General features: G+C 46.9%; 1 protein-coding gene across 4 annotated transcripts in view; it reads left to right on the forward strand.

Annotated features, from left to right (window-relative positions):
• sez6a (seizure related 6 homolog a) overlaps positions 1–12,233 on the forward strand; it is a 109,504-nt gene that overhangs the window by 93,313 nt on the left and 3,958 nt on the right. For all 4 annotated transcript variants that reach the window (XM_031572280.2, XM_031572281.2, XM_031572282.2 and 1 more), the window contains exons 7-13: positions 33–199; positions 875–1,069; positions 1,927–2,065; positions 7,326–7,522; positions 8,055–8,249; positions 11,061–11,252; positions 11,964–12,158. In XM_031572280.2, coding sequence (XP_031428140.1) covers positions 33–199; positions 875–1,069; positions 1,927–2,065; positions 7,326–7,522; positions 8,055–8,249; positions 11,061–11,252; positions 11,964–12,158 — 1,280 coding nt within the window. The remainder of the gene's footprint in view (positions 1–32; positions 200–874; positions 1,070–1,926; positions 2,066–7,325; positions 7,523–8,054; positions 8,250–11,060; positions 11,253–11,963; positions 12,159–12,233) is intronic.

Raw genomic sequence — 12,233 nt, forward strand, 5'->3', positions numbered from 1 at the left:
CCCCCCCTTCACTGCTCTATGCTGGTTGGCAGGCTCCTCATCAAGAATGGAAACAACATCGACTCGGTGGTGGTGTACGACTCCTACGAGGTGGAGTACCTGCCCAGCGAGGGTGTGCTGAGCACGGGCCGACACTTGTTCGTGGAATTCACGACCGACGCCAGCGGCACCTGCACCGGAGCCGCCATCAGATATGAAGGTACCACGGAGATCTGATGGCGGATTATAGCAGACATAGCTCTGCAGGATAGCTCTGCTCGAGTGTTAATATCTATAGTATATATTGAGAGATCAGTAGAGATAGACATTGGAATGGATCTAGTCCAGCTGGACTTGTTAGCTGAGTGTGTGGATGTTTCCATACCTAACTGGAAAACAGACGGAACCATAGAAGGTGTATACTCATCCCCTGTGTGGAAGCCTAATATAAACTACCTGTCCAGTACTTTAAAACATTTGGGGATTGGAAAAAGTACACAGAATATTTCAAATCAATTCAATACAATTTTGTATAATTTGTATATTTCAAATCTAAGTGAAATAGTTTTCTCCAGACACTCCTGTCAGACCTCTAAAGACCTTAAGGACAAAATGGACATCATGTGTCTTAGGGTCCCCTTTGAATGATATACTCAGTACTATACTATTGTTAGGTTCTCACTGGTATACTCAGTACTATACTATTATTAGGTTCTCACTGGTATGATGCGAGTGTCACAGTCGCTGCTTAGCCTGGAGAGAGGCATGGTTTTGATGGCCTTTCCAAACTGCTTGGACATGCACTTTTAAATGATGCCCAACTGTGATGCTATATCTCTATATTACTCTCCACTCTCTGTTCATATGATATTACAACCAGCTTTGTGTTGACCAGCTTTTGCACAGGGCTCATGCTACGAGCCGTTTGTGAAGTACGGGAACTTCTCCAGCAGCGATGTGGCCTTCGGGGTCGGAGCCGTGGTGGAGTTCTCCTGCGACTCGGGCTACACGCTGGAGCAGGGCTCCGTGACCATCGAGTGTGTGGACGCAGAGAACCCACAGTGGAACGAAACCGAGCCCGGATGTAGAGGTGGGTGGGGTTCTACCCGGGGTTCTACCGGTGCTCTGGGTCAGAGAGTAATGTTGATGATGAGCGTTTCAGTTTACAGTTCCGGAATATTCCGGAATAAGTAATTTCTTGTTCCAGTTCTAAAGTTCCAGTTCAGTTGATTAAGGTTAAGTGTTCTTTTTCTGTGAGATCTTCCTTTCGACTATTCTGTTCTATTCTGTTACACACACACATTGGATTCTGTATTGTCTCTTGCTAGAGGATTTTGGTTTTCCTCAGAGAAGTTGTTGATATAACTGGTATGCATTAATCAAGTGAGCTTTATATGGCCTCGATTTTAGGTGTTTATTACATTTAGATCTAAGGGATTCACACGTGTATAATAATGATGTTTAAACTTCTCAAAATTGAATATTGATTTATTTTTCATTTTGAAATTTAGTTGTTGATTGTCTGTGTGTGTGTGTGTGTGTGTGTGTGTGTGTGTGTGTGTGTGTGTGTGTGTGTGTGTGTGCGCGTGCGTGTGTGTGTGTGTGTGTGTGCATGCATGCATGTGTGTCTGTGTGTGTGTTTGTGCATGTGTGTGTCTATGTGTGAATGTGTGTGTGTGTGTGTGTGTGTGTGTGTGTGTGTGTGTGTGTGTACATGTGTGTGTGTGTGTGTGTGTGTGTGTGTGTGTGTGTGTGTGTGCGCGTGTGTGCGTGTGTGTGTGTGTGCATGCATGCATGTGTGTCTGTGTGTGTGTTTGTGCATGTGTGTGTCTATGTGTGAATGTGTGTGTGTGTGTGTGTGTGTGTGTGTGTGTGTGTGTGTGTGTGTGTGTGTGTGTGTCTATGTGTGTGCATGTGTGTGTGTACATGTGTGTTTGTGCTCCTTAGCCGTCTGCAGTGGAGAGATCACAGACTCCGCGGGGGTGGTGCTGTCTCCAAACTGGCCCGAGGCCTACGACAAGGGCCAGGACTGCATCTGGGACATCCACGTGGAGGAGGACAAGAGGATCATGCTGGACATCCAAGTGTACGTGCCAGCTCTCATCCCCCCCCCCCCCCCATCCCCAGTCTCACTGAACATAGATCATATGTATGAACATGACAACAGGTCCTGACTGAGTGTGTGTGAGGTCCTACTCGTATCAGGCTGGGATAGATTACTCTGGTGTTGGATAATTTAGGTGCCCTGATTAAGATTTCCCCATCAGTATGTCAGTATGTGTGTGTTAGTGTGTGCATGAGTGTATATCTGTGTGTGTGTGTGTGTGTGTGTGTGTGTGTGTGTGTGTGTGTGTGTATGTGTCTGTGTCTGTGTGTGTGTGTGTGTGTGTGTGTGTGTGTGTTTGTGCGTTAGTTAGTGTGTGTGTGTGTGTGTGTGTTTGTCTGTGTGTGTGTGTGTGTGTGTGTGTGTGTGTGTGTGTGTGTGTGTGTGTGTGTGTGTGTGTGTGTGTGTACATGAGTTAGTGTGTGTGTGTGTGTGTGGCATCGCGGATCACTTGCCCCATTAGGGTGATGAATGGCAGAATGGCTGTATCGCACTACAAGCTGTCAGAATAAGTCATGTGTCATTTGCATCAGCAGCAGTGGCTGCTGGGAGGATTGTGTGCACTCTGTAGCAGGTGCCAGAGAGATCCCAGCTCTCTTAAGCTGTGTCTTAAATACTCTTCTCACACACACACACACACACACACACACACACACACAGAGACACACACACACACACACACACACACACAGAGAGACACACACACACAAACACACACACACACACATATGCTGGGAGGATTGTGTGCACTCTGTAGCAGGTGCCAGAGAGATCCCAGTCTTAAATACTCTTCTCTCTCGCTTTCTCTCCCGCTCCCTCTCTTTTACTCCCTCTCATTATCCCCTCTGTCAGGCACACACTCATACACACACACATACACACACGCACACAGACACACACACACACACACACACACACACTCACACACACACACACACACACACACACACACACACACACACACACACATCACCTTATTTCCCGTCCCTCTTTGTGCTGCAGGTGCCAAAGGAGATCCCTGTGTGTCTCTCTATCTGTCTCTGTCTCTGTCTCTTCACACACACACACTCATACGCACACGCACACACTCGCACAGACCCACAGACCCACTCGCATACCCACACGTACACACACACACACACACACACACACACTGGCTCTGTGCAGAGGAGAGCAGATTTATCGTGACAGATTGGGGAGTGTGTGAGTGTGTGTGCCCCGCGGGTCAGTCCTCCTGTGTGTGGCTCAGTGGGCGCCGGAAATCTGCTTGGCACCTCCTTGCTCCAAACAAGCACATTAGTCCTGTGGCGGCATATGGGCCATTATCACTGGGCATGTCACATGTCACCAGCCCAGAGCCTCAGAGCAGGCAAACCCCTCACATCATCCAGGAAGGAAGGCCTTAAAAGCACAGGGGTCGCTCACATTTCACTTCTCATTACACACATTCTCTCTCTCTCTCTCTTTCTCTCTCTACTCTCTCTATCTCCCTCTACTGTCTCTATCTCTCTCTCTACTCTCTCTCTCACCCTCTCTCTCTTTCTCTCTCTCTCTACTCTCTCTTTCTCTCTCTCTCTCTACTCTCTCCCTCTATCTCTCTCTCTCTACTCTCTCTTTCTCTCTACTCTCTCTGTCTCTCTCTCTCTCCTTACATTCTCTCACCCTCTCTCTCTCTCACACCCTCTATCTCTCTCTCTCTACACTCTCTCTCTCTTTCTCTCTCTATACCCTCCTAACCTCTCCTCAGCAGTGGTCACACCAGAATGTGTAAGTGTATAAGAGAGAGAGTGAGAAAGAAAGAACACAAGAATGGATGAATGGACGGAACCGAGGATGGAATGGCGGCGGCGGCTTCAGTCTGACCGTGTCTGTACGCTGAGGCCTGTCACAATGAACGAGGAAGTAGTGCGGTGGTGGTGACAGTGGTGGTGGTGGCGAGGGGGGGGGGGGGGGGGGGGACAGTGGTGGGGGGTCGGTGGCAGACTGGGGGTAGTGAGCTCATTACAGGGGTACAGCCCACTGATTTTTCATTACTAATGAGCATGCCTCCACTCACACAGAGACACACACACACACACTCACACACACACACACACACACTCACATACACACAAACACACACACACACACACACTCACACACAGACACAGACACACACTCACACACTCACACACACATACACACACACACACTCACACACAGACACAGACACACACTCACACACACACACACACACACACACACACACACACTCACACACAGACACACACACACACACACAGACACACACACACTCACACACACATACACACACACACACACACACACACACACACACACACACACACACTCCCTCCCCATTACCGAGCTGTATCATCCAACTGGCAATTACAGGGGAGCAGTGTGTATAATGACGGCTGATTAATTGATTTAACAGAAACTGGAGGGGTTGCCCCGTGCTCATTAAAACCGAGCTCAGCTGTGCACACACACACCTGCAGGCAGGTCTCACACACACACACACACACACACACACACACATGCAGGCAGGTCTCACGCACGCACACACACACACACACATGCAGGCAGGTCACACACACCTGCGCAGGGAAGGAGTGCCGATAGAACCGCACTGAGAGGCACTATTGAGATATGCTCTAGCCAAGTCACTATTGAGGACCAGAAATTCATAATGACAGCCTTGAAAACATCACAGACATGGATGATTGTGTGTGTGTGCGTTCGAGTGTGTGCGTGTGTGTGTGCGTGTGCGTGTGCGTGTGCGTGTGTGTGTGTGTGTGTGTGTGTGAGTGTGTGCGTGTGCGCGTGTGCGTGCGTGTGTGAGTTTGTTATTATTTATAATGATATTTGTTATTATTACTGTATTCTTTTAACATGTGCATATTGTATATCCAAAGTTTACATCTGATCACATTCTGTGCTCCTGGGGGGGGGTCCTGGTACCGCTGGTGGTGTGAGCACATAGTCCAGATCTATCATGTCTGTTTTCTGTACACATACATAGAGTACATATTCTATAGAGTTAACATGATCAGGAACCCATCAGGTTCTAAAACACATACATAGAGTACATATTCTATAGGGTTAACATGATCAGGAACCCATCAGGTTATAAAACATACACATTTAGGTAGAACCTGTTGAGCTGAGGGGAGAGTGAACGGAGTGAAATCTGTAAGATCCTCTTGTAGGATGTTTCCAGGGCTGCGTCAGTAGAGAGCTGCCACCTGTCTGAGTGATACACACACACACACACACACACACACGCATACACACACACGCACACACGCACACACACACACACACACACACACATGCGCATACACTACACACACACACACACACACACACACACACACACACACACACACACACACACACATACACACACAAGAGGATCCTTTCACCTATCTGAGTGGCACATGCACGCACACTCACACTCTCACACACACACACACACACACACACACACACACACACACACACACACACACACAAGAGGATCCTATCACCTATCAGAGTGACACATGCACTCACACTCACACTCACACACACACACACACACACACACACACACACACACACACACACACACACACACTCACACACACACACACACACACAAACACACGCACGCACGCACACACACTCACACCATATGAGTAACACACACACACACTAGTGTGCTGAAGATGCTCCCTCCCTTAGCCTCCTCCGAGGCCAGAGCCCACCAGTCAGTCAGCAGGTCCCCAGGGGACAGATTAGGAAAGTGATTTGCCGGCAGAGCAGTCGTGCGGGAGGGAGTGTTAATCTCTGTGGAGGAAGTGGGGGAATCCTTACGATCGTTTTAAAAGTTCCTCCTGTGAGGGCTGGATGGATGGGGGGGGGTGCAGCTGACACTGGTTCAGACCTGGCTGTGAGACGCCGGAGTCGTGCCAAAACTGGGCCAAAACTGGGCCAGTTCAGAGGTGGGTCTGTTCAGGCCCCCCGCTATGCTGCTGCCATTCGAATGTTCGCTCGATTGCACCAATGCAATCTGGAAGTGGAGAGTGCCTCCTCAGATGATTTGGTGGGCAGGTGATTGATAGGTACCCCAGGGTCTCCGCCGACACGCCGCTGGGCCAAAACCCCTCTTCCTTTCTTACACGCCGCTGGGCCTAAACCCCTCTTTTCCTCTTTCTCTCTGACTCAGTTACAGTCTGTCCTCATGGCTAACGCACTATAACTGGTCCCCTCAGCAAGAAAGCCTACAGTTTTGCCTCAGCTCTCTGTTCAGTGAATATTAAAACAGACACAGACGTGGAGTTCCTTTTCCTCGAGATCCAAGACCAGGGATCAGAGAGAGGAGACGTCCTGTTAGTTCACGGCCACGTCTCCTCACTCCTTACTCCTCTCCACCTCCTCCTCTCTCCACCTCCTCCTCTCTCCCTTCATTTCAAATAAGCAGCTGTCTTGTTCCAAAAGAGAAATAAGAAAATAAGCTGCTATCTAATTTCCTCTCCTCTCTAGGCCAGTTCAGATGTCCCTGCTGATCCTTAGAGAGTGGAGATGACTGAGCATTTCCATTGATTTCTTTCACACTTCCTTTGTCAAAGAACAGAGGGAATACATCTTAATTCATATTTTGTGATGGCTGACTATTTTGTAATGGAAATTCTCCATCAGCTCCATCAATCTATATTTGTCATCGCCGCAAATGAAATGTGTGTAAAAAGAAGGGAGCAGGTTCTTGGAACTGATTCTTCACCCAGTTTTGCGGCCATTATCGAGTCATGCCAGAAGAATTTTTTTTGCAGGACATAAAAGGTGTTAGATAGCAGTGTGAAAGTGATCACCCTTTGGCCACAGTAGCCTGGTCACTGATCAGTTTTCTGGATGACTTTGTAGTGGCAGGCGAGTGGCATAAGGCTGAGTAAATAATGGCTGTGTTGTCAGTTTTGGGTGTAGTGTCCTTTTATATCAGTAGATTAAACAACAACAACAACAACAGAAATAACTTTATTTGTATAATGCATAGCATAAAATAACACAGAAGCAGTAGAAAGGAAAAGCATTAGCATTAGGATTAGCATTTCACAAATGGCAGTGAAAATGTCACTGAGCTCCTCTATGGCTCAAGGTACTCCAAGACAAAATACAGCATAGCGCTTCACAGCTTTATTTATGCCTGTCTCTGTCGATTTGTTTTTTTTATTTTAGTTATTTATTTATTTTTACACAGCCTCCATCTTGGTAAAAACGACATGCTGACCTTCTACGACGGAGACGATCTGACGGCCAACATCCTGGGCCAGTACAGTGGAACACTGCCCCGCTACAAGCTCTACACCTCCATGGCCGACGTCACCATCCAGTTCCAGTCCGACCCGGCCACCAACATCTACGGATACAACAACGGTTTCGTGGTACATTTCTTTGGTAGGTCGAAATCATTCAGCAACTATCAGAAAGTGGTTTCTACTGAAAAATGCTGTTGGAAATGAGAGTTTTAGTGATGGAAGATGATCTTTGTAAGGATTGAGTACAGCTGATTAAGTCTGGTGGACAATATCACCAGAGAGATCAAAAATGCAAATCTAAGATGGTGGAATTCAATGTCACTGGACCTGAACACTGGGCCTGCTTAAAATAGATCTGGAATTTACTGCATCTTAATCATGTCTGGCTCACACATGCAAATTAGTGTCAACTTTATCTCTCTAAATTTAAAATTGCTACTATTATCGTTTCATTTTTTTTTTTTTTCATTTCAACCCACCGCAGTGTTTGGGCAGCAACACAGTTACAGACTTTTGTTCAGTTCGCATCTTAATAGATGCCTATGCCTTTATAGTTTATTCCCATGTTTTCTCTCTCTCCCTCTTCCCTTCCTCCTTCCCTCTCTCTCCTTTTCTCCCTCTCTTACTCACACACATACCTCGTCTCTCTCTCTCTCTCTACCCCCCCTCAGAGGTCCCCCGTAACGACACGTGTTCAGAGCTGCCTGAGATCATGAACGGCTGGAAGAGCACCTCCCACCCAGACCTGATCCACGGCACCGTGGTTACCTACCAGTGTTACCCCGGTTACCGGCTGCTGGGCTCCGAGGTGCTCATGTGTCAGTGGGACCTCACCTGGAGCGGAGACGTGCCCACCTGTGAGAAAGGTGAGGGACCCGCACACACACATGCATACAGACACTTACACACACACACACATGCATACCGTCACTTACACACAGACATACACACACACACACACACACACACACACGCACATGCATACAGACACTTACACACACACACATGCATACAGACACTTACACACACACACACACACACACACACACACACACACACACACACACACACACACACACACACACACACACACACACATGCATACAGACACTTACACACACACACACACACACACACACACACACACACACATGCATACAGACACTTACACACACACACACATGCATACAGACACTTACACACACACACACACACACACACACACACACACACACATGCATACCGTCACTTACACACAGACACACACACACACACACACACACACACACACACACACACATGCATACTGACACTTACACACACACACATGCATACAGACACTTACACACACACACATGCATACCGTCACTTACACACAGACATACACACACACACACACACACACACACACACACACACACACACACACACACATGCATACTCACACTTACACACAGACACACACATGTTAACATATATATATATACAGTGGGGAACCCCTGCCGATTTCGCAAGTTTGGCCACTTGCAAAGAAATGTGTGATCTATAATTGTAATGGTAGGTGTATTTTAACAGTGAGAAATAGAATATCAACAAACAAATCCAGAAAACTGCATTTTATAACATTTATGACTTTATTTGTATTTGATGCAGAAAATAAGTATTTGAACCCCCAAGCAAACAGCAAGAATTCTGGCTCCCAATGACCAGTTATGTGCCCAAGAAGCACACATATTAGTCCTCATTAGGCCTAACAAGGTACACCTGATCTCAACTGGTGACGTGTATAAAAGAAACCTGTCCAAAGAATCATACTTCACACCTTCAACCTCACCACCATGGGCAAGACCAAAGAGTTGACCAAGGACGTCAGAGATAAGATTGTAGACCTGCACAAGGCTGGAATGGGTTACAAAACCATCGGCAAGCAGCTTGGTGAGAAGCAGACAACTATTGGTGCGATTATTCGTTAATGGAAGCAACACCAAACAACTGTCAATCGCTCTAGGTCTGGGGCTCCATGCAAGATATCCCCTCGTGCGGTATCGGTGATCATCCGAAAGGTGCAGAATAACCCCAGAACTACACAGGGGGAGCTTGTGAATGATCTCAAGGCAGCTGGGACCACAGTCACCAAGAAAACCATTGGCAACACACTACGCCGTAATGGTTTGAAGTACTGCAGCACTCGCAAGGTGCCCCTGCTCAAGGAAGCACATGTACAGGGCCGTCTGAAGTTTGCCAATGAACACTTAAATGATTCTAAGAAGGATTGGGAGACAGGATGTGGTCAGATGAGACCAAAATCAAGCTCTTTGGCATCAACTCGACTTGCCGTGTTTGGAGGGGGAAGAATGCTGAATATGACACCATCCCCACCGTCAAGCATGGAGGTGGAAACATTATGCTTTGGGGCTGTTTCTCTGCCAAGGGTACAGGACGACTCCACTGCATCGAGGGGACTATGGATGGGGTCATGTAACGTGGAATATTGGGCTTGAACCTCATTCCCTCATTCCCTCCCATTGAAAACGCAACCGTAAGGATTTGGAGAGGATCTGCAAAGAGGAGTGGACCAAAATCCCTCCTGAGATGTGTGTAAACCTGGTGACCAACTACAAGAAAAGTCTGACGTCTGTGCTTGCCAACAAGGGTTATTCCACCAAGTACTAAGTCATGTTTTGCTAGGGGTTCAAATACTTATTTTCTGCATCAAATGCAAATTAAGTCATAAATGTTATAAAATGCAGTTTTCTGGATTTTTTTGTTGATATTCTGTTTCTCACTGTTAAAATACACCTACTATTACAATTATAGATCACACATTTCTTTGCAAGTGGTCAAACTTGCGAAATCGGCAGGGGTTCAAATACTTATTTTCCCCACTGTATATTAATATATATTACATAAGAATGACATAGCTGGGGGGCTCGGTGGCGCAAGCCGATAAGTCCCCTCATTTACGGGCTTCATTGCCACGGGGACACAGGGTCAAGTCTGGCCTGATGTCATTTTTCAGTCCTCTCCCCACCTCTTCTCCGCCTCGCTTCCTGTCAGCACTTCACTGTCCTGTCCAAATAAAGGCATAAAAAATAAATCTAAAAAAAAAAAAAAGACTTACATGGCTTCATGTTTGACCTTCTCTTACAGGTAAACTATAATATAGACAGTTGGTATAAAGTGGGACTGAAGATATGTTTCCTGACCAGCTCAGAAATGTACCGTCTCAGTAATTCAGTAGCAGGCAGCCTTTCACCCTCTTTATTTCTGTCTCATTGCCGTGTTTTATTGTCCCATCAGCATGATTGATGTCAGACGTCCACAGCACATTTAGCAATCAGGAACATGAAATAAGGGTGCTGAGGGCTTTATGTCCATCACAGTGGAATCATAATTAATGCCAGAAAGAGCTATTTTACTATGTAGTGCATTGAAATAAATCAGCTGCATGTCCTATATCATTGAAATGTGAACCCATAGTAATAATGTTGGCAGGAGATCATGCTGACCAAAGCCAGAGCCATACAATGACAGAGTGAGCTTTGGCCATTATGAGAAATATAAAAATATATAAATAAATAAAACAGCTCTCTATGTAATGATTATGTCTGTCTTTAAACATGTTAAATCCCCTGTCTCAGTCAGTCTCTGTGTCTGTGTCTGTGTGTGTCCATCAGTGATGACGTGCTCTGACCCTGGGTCTGTGGAGTACAGTCATCGGGTCATCACCGGGTCTCGTTTCGTGGTGGGCTCCAGCGTCCAGTACATCTGCAACAAGGGCTACTTCCTGTCCGGGAGCAGCCTCGTCACCTGCTACAGCCGCGACGTCGCAGAACCCAAATGGAGCGAGCAGCTGCCCAAGTGTGTCCGTAAGTCAACAGATGCTCTGGTCCTCTTATCATGCAGCGCCACCTGCTGGTGAACAGAAGCTCTGGTCCTCTTATCATGCAGCGCCACCTGCTGGTGAACAGATGATCTGGTCCTCTTATCATGCAGCGCCACCTGCTGGTGTTTTGCTGTGTTTTCAGACATTACGGCCAATAAGGGCTTTGGTTCTATCCGCTCTCATCCCACATTAAAACTGCCATTGCCATTTACGTGATAGACAGTATTTCACTTTAACAGCTGTTTTGAAGTTTGACTCAGTATTTACCCACTCATGTTGTTGAGGGTCTGTTCATTCCACATCATCCTCTATAAAACGTTGACTTTATGCACACAGAAGATCAACCTAAATTAGTTATTTTGACAGAACCCTCAGTCTTTATTTGCTCCCAAATGTAGACATTTTAAAGATGTTGCAGTAGTAATGATGTAGAGGTGCTAGGTAGAATGATCTGACTCACTGCATGAGGGGATTCATGAAACTACTGAAATGAAAGTTATGACAGTCATGAAACAGCAATGTTAGGAAGCAGAAGCATGTTCAGGACACCTCAAATTAAGGACACCTCAACATTATGGTTGTTCATCGTTTCAGTGGAAATTAAGACGTAGAATATAAGCATATTTAAAGGAACTTAAGGCCTTTCATGTCCAAATCTAAAACTGCGCGTCTCTGCACGTGTGTTCTGTGACAGCCGATAAGTACGAGCCCTGCAGGAACCCTGGCGCCCCCTCCACTGGTGTCCAGAGCCCTGAGAAGGCCTTCTACCAGGCAGGGGAGACCCTCAGCTTCTCCTGCAGGACCGGCCACGAGATACAGGGGGAGGCCACCATCCGCTGCGTCCCTGGACACCCCTCTCAGTGGAGTGGCACGCCCCCTGCCTGCAGAGGTACGCTACGACAGGCCTTGTACTGGCATTCATTGTGACAGTTTTGTAATTCAGGATTGTCCGTACAAGTTGGCT

This window comes from Clupea harengus, chromosome 8 (genome assembly GCF_900700415.2).
Source record: "Clupea harengus chromosome 8, Ch_v2.0.2, whole genome shotgun sequence".
Taxonomy (NCBI): Eukaryota; Metazoa; Chordata; class Actinopteri; order Clupeiformes; family Clupeidae; genus Clupea; species Clupea harengus.